Below are 12,143 nucleotides of genomic sequence, written 5' to 3'. Positions count from 1 at the left end.
CTGAGGCTGCAACTGGAAGAGGGAGGTTAATACTGTACATGGAAGCAAAGGCTCCACTGTGGTAGTTCTGATGTGCTGTTGCACCATGAGCCAAAGAAACTCCATTAACAAGCCTCATGGAACATTGCTATAATGACATGAAAACGCAAGATTATACAGTGCCTTTGGCATCCAGTTGTCTATCTACTGTATGTCGTGGTAGAGACAGTATGGCTATGATGCCTGACACTTATACAACATTTTCCCTGTATACTTTTGATATTGATATCTGCACTTTTATTTTGTCTCATGACACCAATACTCTTGAAAGAATATATCTGCACAGAAAATCATTAGATTTCTAACCTTCAAGGAATGCATAGCTAGATGTGCACATATCTTTATCGATCATTATTGATAGGGAGGGGGGAGTTTGGTAAATTATCAAAGTTAAAAACCAGAGTGTGGTGTAAATACACCCCTTAATTGAATGTTTTTCTACGCTGAAACAACAATGTCAGTTTTTTTCCTCAGTTGTGTCTGTCTGACCTGAGACTGCCTGCTTTTTAAACGGAGTGATCCATGAATTCCCCCAGGGTCTGTCATGCTATCAAATATTTACATTGAGGCTCAAAAGCAGCCTAAGGCAGCAGCATACACCAGCAACATGTGCTTACATGAAGAACCACTGGGCTGGACAACAGTTGTTTTTTGACCAACATAGGAGTCTCTTTTTGTTTTTCTCTTCCTCAATAGAGGGCTCATATGTTCCTCTTCACTTCTCTTCCCTCTAGTTCCTTATACTTTACCTATCTCTCTTGGCTGTATTCACACTTTTGACTATACCTCTCTGCAGGTTTTTATTAAATGTTAGACCCCCACTGCCAAACATTGCCTGAAATCAGTAGGTTTGCCACAACAGATATAAGTCTTACCTATTAAATATTAAACATGTCCTTCCCGAGGGACCAGAAGAGAATTCTGGTGATCTGCTGTCTGACCCAATTACCATCCTCAGTTTTACCTCACTTAGTCCCACCGTTACGCTCTTTGAGAGTTCGCCTTCAAATGGCTGTATTACCAGGGAAGGTAGAAGTATGGGAAGAGAGAGGGAATAAAGAGATAGAGGTCTCTAAGGGAGCAGTTTCATCTTGTGGGTTCATGACTCACTTTTTCTTTAATATATATTCACACGGCTTACAGGCACTAATTGCTTCAAATTAAAAGGATTCATATGTAGCCTAAATGATCATGAAATTAAGTTCTATCTGGGTCACTCACACTACAGCCTGTACCCCTCTGACATGCTTCAGCTAAAACATCCTTCAGGGCCACAATTATCTTTCCAAACATATTTTTCATACATGGACTTTCTGGAGTGTGCGCCTTGAAGGTTGGTTGTTCAGAGCGAGGCACTCCAACTCCATTACTTTGGAGTGTATAAAACCATGCTGTTTTCAAGGACTGAAGTACTCTTTCTGAAATAGCCTGACAAAGCAACATAACCAGGTCTCTTAATGTCAGGAGAGTTAAAGAAAAATATAGAAGATCCAGCTATAGAGGATCCAAGGTTGGTCAAGCCTTGTATAATACCGAGAACTTGGATGCAGCTTGTTTAAGTAACCAACTCAAAAGTCCCATGCTTGGCAGTGTTGAACTCTCCTGATGCTCATTTCTCCCCACTGTGAGCCAGGGATACAGAGAGTGCTGATGGTATACTGTATGTCTCTGTCTCTGTGTCTCCTTCCAGTCGTCGGCCCCTGTCCCAGCTCTGCTGCCTCCACCAGGAGGTGTCACTCCATCTATAAGGGCTTCGCTCAGTGTCTGATGGCTCTGGGGGACAGCCTGACTGAGAGTGCCCAGAAGAATGAGGATACACAGGAGATACACACCATCTGCAAGTAAGCACACACATCTGTACACATACACATCTGTACACACGCAGACACACACAATCCTCTCATCTTTATGTTGTTTATACACACACACACACACACTCCCACTTTGAAATGTGTAAATTGACGGAACACTGTGACCCATAATTTCATTACCATTGAAAGATAGACTCCTCCATATCTTTACCTCTATTTAATTCCCTCCAGATCTTTGTCCATCTCTATCTCTCTCTAACATGCTGACAGCTCTTCCCATTTGCTGTAGGCATAGTGGAGTACCTAATTAAAGATTAAGGGTCTTTCTTTACCCATCTCCACTTTCCATTCTATTTATACATGATTCTGTAATCCATTGTAATATTATACCTTCACTTCTGGAAATGTCTATGAATTTGTTGAACAGTAATGTCATCGTCATGGAAGATGCTGCTTCATGCATCACCGCATCAAGCTCAACCCATTCCCAGACACATTGTTGCATCTGTAACTGGTGTGAATTGACTAGCTAGTTTGCGGTGCGCGCTAGTAGCATTTCAATCGGTGATGTCACTCGCTCTTAGACCTTGAAGTAGTTTTCAGGGAGCAGTCATGGCTTTTGTGGATCGATAGGTAACAATGCTTCGTGGGAGACATTTGTTGATGTGTTCAGAGTATCCCTGGTTCGAGCCCAGGTTGGGGCAAGGAGAGGGACGGAAGCAATACTGTTACACATCAATGTAGGAAGGTCCTATCGACAGCCTTAAGCCAGTTGCTGTTCAGTATTGCGGGGCTGGAGATACGCTTGGAATCTACAGGGAAATAGTGGTCGTTGCAATGATGTTGTTCATTTCGGTCATATTCCTTAACACTAGAAAGGCCTCGACGCACCCCGCTTTGAGAAAATGAGCAGCCATTTTGACTCAAACATTCTAACAGTCTAATAAATACATTTCATATATGCTATCGGAAAAATAATAATTTGGTTGTGTTTATGAAGGTCTTGGGTAACATCAGAATACGGAAAAATGATTATTTAAAAGAACACAATAGCATTTTCTTTAGTTTATGTTACTGTAGGCTATCTGTTGCTACATGCTCACATGTGGAGCGCATTGAACAGTGGTTATGCTAAGAAAAAGTTGTATTTTCAAACAGAGCTAATCTCTTCTTTTTTTTTGTTATTTGTCAATGATAAGGGTTTTGGAAACCTCCAAATCTGCCCTTTCTGATACTATATAGAACGTAAAATGTCTTACCTGCATGTGACTATATTGGAGGATTTGATAAGGTAACTTTTTGTCGCTCTGGGAAAACAAATGTCCTCTTAAAACTGCTTATAACACAAATTTTGTTTGTGATATTCAAATTCTTACAACATATCAATCAATCAATCAATCAATATTATTTATAAAGCCCTTTTTACATCAGCCGATGTCACAAAGTGCTATACAGAAACCCAGCCTAAAACCCCAAACAGCAAGCAATGCAGATGTAGAAGCACGGTGGCTAGGAAAAACTCCCTAGAAAGGCAGAAACCTAGGAAGAAACCTAGAGAGGAACCAGGCTCTGAGGGGTGGCCAGTCCTCTTCTGGCTGTGCCGGGTGGAGATTATAACAGTACATGGCCAAGATGTTCAAACGTTCATAGATGACCAGCAGGGTCAAATAATAATAATCACAGTGGTTGTAGAGGGTACAACAGGTCAGCACGTCAGGTGTAAATGTCAGTTGGCTTTTCATAGCTGAGCTTTCAGAATTCGAGACAGCAGGTGCGGTAGAGAGAGAGAGTCAAAATCAACAGGTCCGGGACAAGGTAGCACGTCCGGGTTCCATAGCTGCAAGCAGAACAATTGAAACTGTAGCAGCAGCACGACCAGGTGGACTGGGGACAGCAAGGAGTCATCAGGCCAGGTAGTCCTGAGGCATGGTCCCAGGGCTCGGGTCCTCCAGGAGGGGAGGGAGAGGAAGAGAGAGAGAATTAGAGGGAGCATACTTAAATTCACACAGGACACAAGATAAGACAGGAGAATTACACCAGATATAACAGACTGACCCTAACCCCCCGACACGTAAACTATTGCCGCATAGAAACTGGAGGCTGAGACAGGAGGGGTCAGGAGACACTGTGGCCCCGTCTGATGATACCCCGGACAGGACCAATTAGGCAGGATATAACCCCACCCACTTGACCAAAGCACAGCCCCCACACCACTAGAGGGAGATCCGCAAACCACCAACTTACTACCCTGAGACAATGGGATGATTATAGCCCATGAAGATCTCCCCCACGGCACGAACCCGAGGGGGCGCCAACCGAGACAGGAAGATCACGTCAGTGACTCAACCCACTCAAGTGACGCACCCCTCCTAGGGATGGCATGTAAGAGCACTAGTAAGCCAGCGGCTCAGCCCCGGTAATGTGGTCAGAGGCAGAGAATCCCAGTGGAGAGAGGCGAACCGGCCAGGCAGATACAGCAAGGGCCGTTTGTCGCTCCAGTGCCTTCGTACCCCTGGGCCAGACTACACTCAGTCATAGGACCTACTGAAGAGATGAGTCTTCAATAAAGACTTAAAGAGTCTGCGTCTCTCGCATGGATAGGCAGACCATTCCATAAAAATGGAGCTCTATAGGAGAAAGCCCAGCCTCCAGCTGTTTGCTTCGAAATTTTAGGGACAATAAGGAGACCTGCGTCTTGTGACCATAGCATACATGTACAGTCGTGGCCAAAAGTTTTCAGAATGACACAAATATTAATTTCCACAAAGTTTGCTGCTTCAGTGTCTTTAGATATTTTTGTCAGATGTTACTATGGAATACTGAAGTATAATTACAAGCATTTCATAAGTGTCAAAGGCTTTTATTGACAATTACATGAAGTTGATGCAAAGAGTCAACATTTGCAGTGTTGACCCTTCTTTTTCAAGACCTCTGCAATCCGCCCTGGCATGCTGTCAATTAACTTCTGGGCCACATCCTGACTGATGGCAGCCCATTCTTGCATAATCAATGCTTGGATTTTGTCAGAATTTGTGGGTTTTTGTTTGTCCACCTGCCTTTTGAGGATTGACCACAAGTTCTCAATGGGATTAAGGTCTGGGGAGTTTCCTGGCCATGGACCCAAAATATCGATGTTTTGTTCCCCGAGCCACTTAGTTATCACTTTTGCCTTATGGCAATGTGCTCCATCATGCTGGAAAAGGCATTGTTCATCACCAAACTGTTCCTGGATGGTTGGGAGAAGTTGCTCTCGGAGGATGTGTTGGGACCATTCTTTATTCATGGTTGTATTCTTAGGCAAAATTGTGAGTGAGCCCACTCCCTTGGCTGAGAAGCAACCCCACACATTAATGGTCTCAGGATGCTTTACTGTTGGCATGACACAGGACTGATGGTAGCGCTCACCTTGTCTTCTCCGGACAAGCTTTTTTCCAGATGCCCCAAACAATCGGAAAGGGAATTCATCAGAGAAATTGACTTTACCCCAGTCCTCAGCAGTCCAATCCCTGTACCTTTTGCAGAATATCAGTCTGTCCCTGATGTTTTTCCTGGAGAGAAGTGTCTTCTTTGCTGCCCTTCTTGACACCAGGCCATCCTCCAAAAGTCTTCGCCTCACTCTGCGTGCAGATGCACTCACACCTGCCTGCTGCCATTCCTGAGCAAGCTCTGTACTGGTGATGCCCCGATCGCGCAGCTGAATCAACTTTTGGAGACGGTCCTGGCGCTTGCTGGACTTTCTTGGGCACCCTGAAGCCTTCTTCACAACAATTGAACCGCTCTCCTTGAAGTTCTTGATGATCCGATAAATGGTTGATTTAGGTGCAATCTTACTGGCAGCAATGTCCTTGCCTGTGAAGCCCTTTTTGTGCAAAGCAATGATGACAGCACGTGTTTCCTTGCAGGTAACCATGTTTGACAGAGGAAGAACAATGATTCCAAGCACCACCCTCCTTTTGAAGCTTCCAGTCTGTTATTCGAACTCAATCAGCATGACAGAGTGATCTCCAGCCTTGTCCTCGTCAACACTCACAACTGTGTTAATGAGAGAATCACTGACATGATGTCAGCTGGTTCTTTTGTGGCAGGGCTGAAATGCAGTGGAAATGTTTTTTGGGGGATTCAGTTTATTTGCATGGCAAAGAGGGACTTTGCAATTAATTGCAATTCATCTGATCACTCTTCATAACATTCTGGAGAATATGCAAATTGACATCATACAAACTGAGGCAGCAGACTTTGTGAAAATTAATATTTGTGTCATTCTCAAAACTTTTGGCCACGACTGTAGGTATGTACGGCAGGACCAAATCAGAGCGATAGGTAGATAGCAAGCCCATGTAATGCTTTGTAGGTTAGCAGTAAAACCTTGAAATCAGCCCTAGCCTTAACAGGAAGCCAGTGTAGAGAGGCTAGCACTAGAGTAATATGATCAAATATTTGGGTTCTAGTCAAGATTCCAGTAGTCGTGTTTAGCACTAACTGAAGTTTATTTAGTGCTTTATCCGGGTAGCCGGAAAGTAGAGCATTGCAGTAGTCTAATCTAGAAGTGACAAAAGCATGGATTTGCTTTTCTGCATCATTTTTGGACAACATACAGTACGTCTGTTATATAGACTTATTAAAGAAATGACATACAAATTGATATTTGCATTTTAAATTCATATTGAGTCAAAATGACTCAATCTCTTCTAGCATTAAGATACCAATTAAGGTAATCCTGCCACTCAGTCAGCACACAATTGCATACAGGTAACTGCCCAAATAATGGAAACGCTTGAGAGATACAAAGTATATTGAAAGCGGGTGCTTCCACACAGGTGACAATGACCCTATCCACAGGGCACAAGTGGTCACTGAATGGTTTGATAAGCATGAAAACGATGTAAACCATATGCAATGGCTGTCTCAGTCACCAGATCGCAACCCAATTGAACACTTAAGAAGATTCTTGAGTGGCTCCTTAGAGAGCGTTTTCCACCACCACCAACAAAACACCACATTTTGGAAATTCTCATAGAAGAATGGTGTTCCATCTCTCCAATAGAGTTACAGATACTCTTAAGTCTATGCCAAGGTGCTTTGAAGCTGTTCTGGATCATGGTGGCCCAACGCCCTATTAAGATATTTTATGTTGGTGTGTCCTTTATTTTGGCAGTTACCTGTACGCGTGTGTGTGCAGTGCACTTTGACACAAACACACCTACACACACAAAAGTGCACGTGCACGCACGCATTCACACACTTCCCAGGAATCTATCAGGGACCAGTAGAAAGGCAGTATTTCCCCTCCTGGATAAAATTCTCAGATTTGCATCTAGGCCAAGGCTGCACCACTGTCAGTATTCTCTATGGAATGATAGGAGAGCTTACTGTGAGTATAGAATAGAAATGAAGGGGAAATCTGCCATTATTAGAACGGGTAATGTCATTGTTTCCCTCAAGCTTGGTTTGTGTGTATCTTTATGTGTGTTTTTTTTATGCATTAGCATGCAGTGTATGTTTTAGATCAAGTGTTCAGTCTAACACCTCAGCAATCCTTTATTATTTTAATCAGAAAAGAGACTGCGGTCAGATTTAGCTAACAAGCTACCCTTCACCTGCTGTTACTCTGCTGTTTCCTACTGCACATGTGACTCTGGGACTTTGCAAGGCTGCATTTTGCTTCCACTTTGTTTCACCCATTCCCCTCAAGGTCTCCTGTGTGTATGGTAAACAGATGCACCTAAGCCCCCAGCAGATGTGCTGTTTTAGGGTTGAGTTTATACTAAGGGCCCATATCCAAATACAGTGCAAGTTTAGCCTTTCTGCACTTGTACCCAGGGATTGTGAATATATGATGTGTCGTGTTACGGGCATATGTTGTGTTGGACCAATCTGCTTCTGCCTGATCTCCTCCTTATAGATTTACACACAGCCCTTCCCATAGCAACCAAATAACTACAACCATGGTTTCATGGGGGATCCTTTACTGTACCACACAGATGAATAATAGATAGTGTCTTGAACTACATTGTTATACCTGGTTGTTAGAAAGATATGGACGTATAAAAGTTATTCAAGAACTCAAGAGCTATGTGACCATCACTCTTCCATCCCCTACAGGTCCTGGGATGAGTTTCATGACTGTGCGAACATGGCGATGGCTGGCTGTCCTGATGAGGCTGCTGCAGTCTGGGAGTCTCTGCGACAGGAGTCCAAGAAGATGCAGTTTTCTGGTAACCTGTATGACATGTGCTCCAGTCGTAACCAACCAGCTGGCACTGCTGATGCCCTGAGCCCACCCAACCAGGAAGAGATTAACCAGGAGTCTCTAAAAGCACACACCCACCATCTAGGTCCCGGCTCTTTCTGGTTGCTCTCCTTATGTCTGTCCCTTCTGCTGCTGTTGGCCAAGATATAGGCACGATCAGGGTGAAGGGGAGGGAGGAACTCATTGAGGACATGTAAAAAAAAAAAAAGAAAGAAAAAAAAAAGGATAATAAACTCACAAATATTTTTGGTGTACTAAAAATGTGTTGGATATATTTCTAGCTGCGTGTTCAGATTGGTGGCTCCTCATCTGTAGTGTATTCATTTCATACACACATTATCTCTCTAACTCTCTCTGAAATACTCTCATCCTTTTCATCAATTTAAGAGTTGGATAGTATGGTTCCAGGGGGATGCTGTCTGGGAGAGCTGAGGGTAGAATGTAAATGAGCAAATAAACCTCAAACATCTAGAACCCAAGACAGATTATTCAAGCCTCACCAGGCAAGGCTTAACAGCAACATCTCACACATAAACCTGCATCCTGAAGTTTCCTTCAGGATGTTATTCAATCAGAGAGCACTGTGGGATGTTTTGTAGCATTAAAGGCTCAGCCAATTTTTGTTATTTTGTTTGGGACTCACTGAGGATTACAGAGAGAATTACTCAGAGTAAAACCTCTAGAACAATAGAGCTTACCTGCAGACAAGCATAATGAAATATACCCAGCTCATGGCAGTTTGAATGTTAAGGACTGAAGGCTTGGATCGCTGTGTATTCACCCAGTGTGGGTCTATTTAATACAGTGTTTATGAACAGATAAACCACTTAACTTACATTACATCACTTCTTGTCTTGGTCAAGTCTAGGCTGACCTAGAATTATATTTAGTAATTTGTGTTGAAGAAATATGGATGAAGGTGTACATAATGGAATTTATTCATATGAATATTTATGTACATATCAAATGGAATATCAATATATAGTATCAAGCCTTTTGATGCTGCAGGAGCCTGTGCGTAAACGGAGACCCTGGTGAAATAAGAACGGTATAGAAAGAAGAAGAAACGTTATACTCAAAAGGACATTTTATTAAAGTAAACACCATGAGGATAACGCCTGCTTGACTCCCTGACTCCCTGCATCTTAGCTGTGTTTAAAACCTAGTTTTAATTGAATGTAGGTCTGAGATAAACTACCATGTTGGAAATGGAATATACCTTTTAAATGTATGTTTTCTATTGGCTTTGCTCTCAACAGCTTTATCGGTCAATTTGTATTTGCAGTGGATTTCCATTTTTAATTGGAAATTAATCTTGTTTGCTATTGCAGCAAGTTTGTGTGGAATGGTCAGGGAGGCAGTAGTAAACTACAGTGAAAACTTGAAGGAAATCAATTTTTATCTTCATTGTAAAATAAAGGACATACAATATATGAAGTAAATTTAGTTGATCATTAAATAAATGTAAATATTTAAAGAAAATTGTGTTGCTATAACAGCAGTTAGCGCTACAACATGTTAGGTTACTGGATAACACATTTTTGACTGTTTGCAAACTGTGAGGACTTTATTACTTATCTGAATTTCAATAAAGTGTGTGTGTGTGTGTGTGTGTGTGTGTGTGTGTGTGTGTGTGTGTGTGTGTGTGTGTGTGTGTGTGTGTGTGTGTGTGTGTGTGTGTGTGTGTGTGTGTGTGTGTGTGTGTGTGTGTGTGTGTGTGTGTGTGTGTGCATTGTGCCAGTGTAATAACACTTGGTGAATGAAAGCAGTAGCAATGCCTTTTATGTCAAAATACAGTATGGAGACTCTCCCTTATCTTGCTTTACAATAAGCTTTTTCATTCTTGTATACATCAGCTCCCAAGCATCATTATTATTCACATATACAGTGAGGGAAAAAAGTATTTGATCCCCTGCTGATTTTGTACGTTTGCCCACTGACAAAGAAATGATCAGTCTATAATTTTAATGGTAGGTTTATTTGAACAGTAAGAGACAGAATAACAACAAAATCAGATTTCAAACTCTCCACCATGGCCAAGACCAAAGAGCTCTCCAAGGATGTCAGGGACAAGATTGTAGACCTACACAAGGCTGGAATGGGCTACAAGACCATCGCCAAGCAGCTTGGTGAGAAGGTGACAGCAGTTGGTGCGATTATTCGCAAATGGAAGAAACACAAAAGAACTGTCAATCTCCCTCGGCCTGGGGCTCCATGCAAAATCTCACCTCGTGGAGTTGCAATGATCATGAGAACGGTGAGGAATCAGCCCAGAACTACACGGGAGGATCTTGTCAATGATCTCAAGGCAGCTGGGACCATAGTCACCAAGAATACCATTGGTAACACACTACGCCTTGAAGGACTGAAATCCTGCAGCGCCCGCAAGGTCCCCCTGCTCAAGAAAGCACATATACATGCCCGTCTGAAGTTTGCCAATGAACATCTGAATGATTCAGAGGACAACTGGGTGAAAATTTTGTGGTCAGATGAGACCAAAATGGAGCTCTTTGGCATCAACTCAAGTTGCTGTGTTTGGAGGAGGAGGAATGCTGCCTATGACCCCAAGAACCCCATCCCCACCGTCAAACATGGAGCTGGAAACATTATGCTTTGGGGGTGTTTTTCTGCTAAGGGGACAGGACAACTTCACCGCATCAAAGGGACGATGGACGGGGCCATGTACAGTCAAATCTTGGATGAGAACCTCCTTCCCTCAGCCAGGGCATTGAAAATGGGTCGTGGATGGGTATTCCAGCATGACAATGACCCAAAACACATGGCCTAGGCAACAAAGGAGTGGCTCAAGAAGAAGCACATTAAGGTCCTCGAGTGGCCTAGCAAGTCTCCAGACCTTAATCCCATAGAAATTCTGTGGAGGGAGCTGAAGGTTCGAGTTGCCAAACGTCAGCCTCGAAACCTTAATGACTTGGAGAAGATCTGCAAAGAGGAGTGGGACAAAATCCCTCCTGAGATGTGTGCAAACCTGGTGGCCAACTACAAGAAACGTCTGACCTCTGGGATTGCCAAAAAAGGTTTTGCCACCAAGTACTAAGTCATGTTTTGCAGAGGGGTCAAATACTTATTTCCCTCATTAAAATGCAAATCAATTTATAACATTTTTGACATGTGTTTTTCTGGATTTTTTTGTTGTTATTCTGTCTCTCACTGTTCAAATAAACCTACCATTAAAATTATAGACTGATCATTTCTTTGTCAGTGGGCAAACGTACAAAATCATCAGGGGATCAAATACTTTTTTCCCTCACTGTATATAATGTTACTGTACCTACATTGTATACTTCTTTACTAGCAATTATGCCGGGGCAGCAGGTAGCCTAGTGGTTAGAGCGTTGGGCCAGTAACCGAAAGGCTGCTAGATTGAATCCCCGAGCTGACAAGGTCAAATCTGTCATTCTGCCCCTGAACATGCAGTTAACACATTGTTCCCCGGTAGGCCGTCATTGTAAATAAGATTTTGTTCTTAACTGACTTGTCTAGTTAAATAAAGGTTCAATCAAATCATAATAATAATGGAACAGGTTGTGTTGCTTGAGATGTTGTATGATGTACACTCTTTCTGTTTATGATATGTTAAAAAGGAAGAAACCATTGTGTCTGTAACCTCATTATATATTCACCATACGTCTCTCAAAGATGGAAGCAGATGAGACAAAGGGTGCAAATTCAACACATTCCTCCCTTTAAAGTTGTGATACTGTCATCCTAAAGCAGCGTTTCTCAAACTTGGTCCTGGGAACCCCAATCATAAGTACAGAGTTTCCATAAACTTCACAAAGCCATGATGGAAAGTATTCAGACCACTTCCCTTATTCTAAAATGGATGAAAAAGATTCTCATCTATCTACCCCATAATGACCCCATAATAAAGCATTTTTAGATTTTTTTGCATATTTATAAAACCTATATAAAACAGAAATACCTTATCTAAGTATTCAGACCCTTTGCTATGAGACTCTACATTTAGCTCAGGTGCATCTTGTTTCCATTTATCATCTTTGAGATGTTTCTACAACTTGATT

The 12,143-nt window shown here is 42.4% G+C and overlaps 1 protein-coding gene across 1 annotated transcript in view; it reads left to right on the top strand.

Moving 5' to 3' along the window:
- The window catches only part of nrn1la (neuritin 1-like a), a 45,053-nt gene extending 35,365 nt beyond the window's left edge, over nucleotides 1-9,688 (top strand). Inside the window, exons 2-3 of the mRNA XM_045696798.1 lie at nucleotides 1,730-1,880; nucleotides 7,953-9,688. Of these exons, the coding sequence (XP_045552754.1) occupies nucleotides 1,730-1,880; nucleotides 7,953-8,250 (449 nt within the window). The 3' untranslated portion in view covers nucleotides 8,251-9,688. The remainder of the gene's footprint in view (nucleotides 1-1,729; nucleotides 1,881-7,952) is intronic.
- The last annotated feature ends 2,455 nt before the right edge of the window (nucleotides 9,689-12,143 follow it).

Source organism: Salmo salar, chromosome ssa16, assembly GCF_905237065.1.
Source record: "Salmo salar chromosome ssa16, Ssal_v3.1, whole genome shotgun sequence".
NCBI lineage: Eukaryota > Metazoa > Chordata > Actinopteri > Salmoniformes > Salmonidae > Salmo > Salmo salar.
This window is presented reverse-complemented; position numbering and strand designations above follow the sequence as displayed.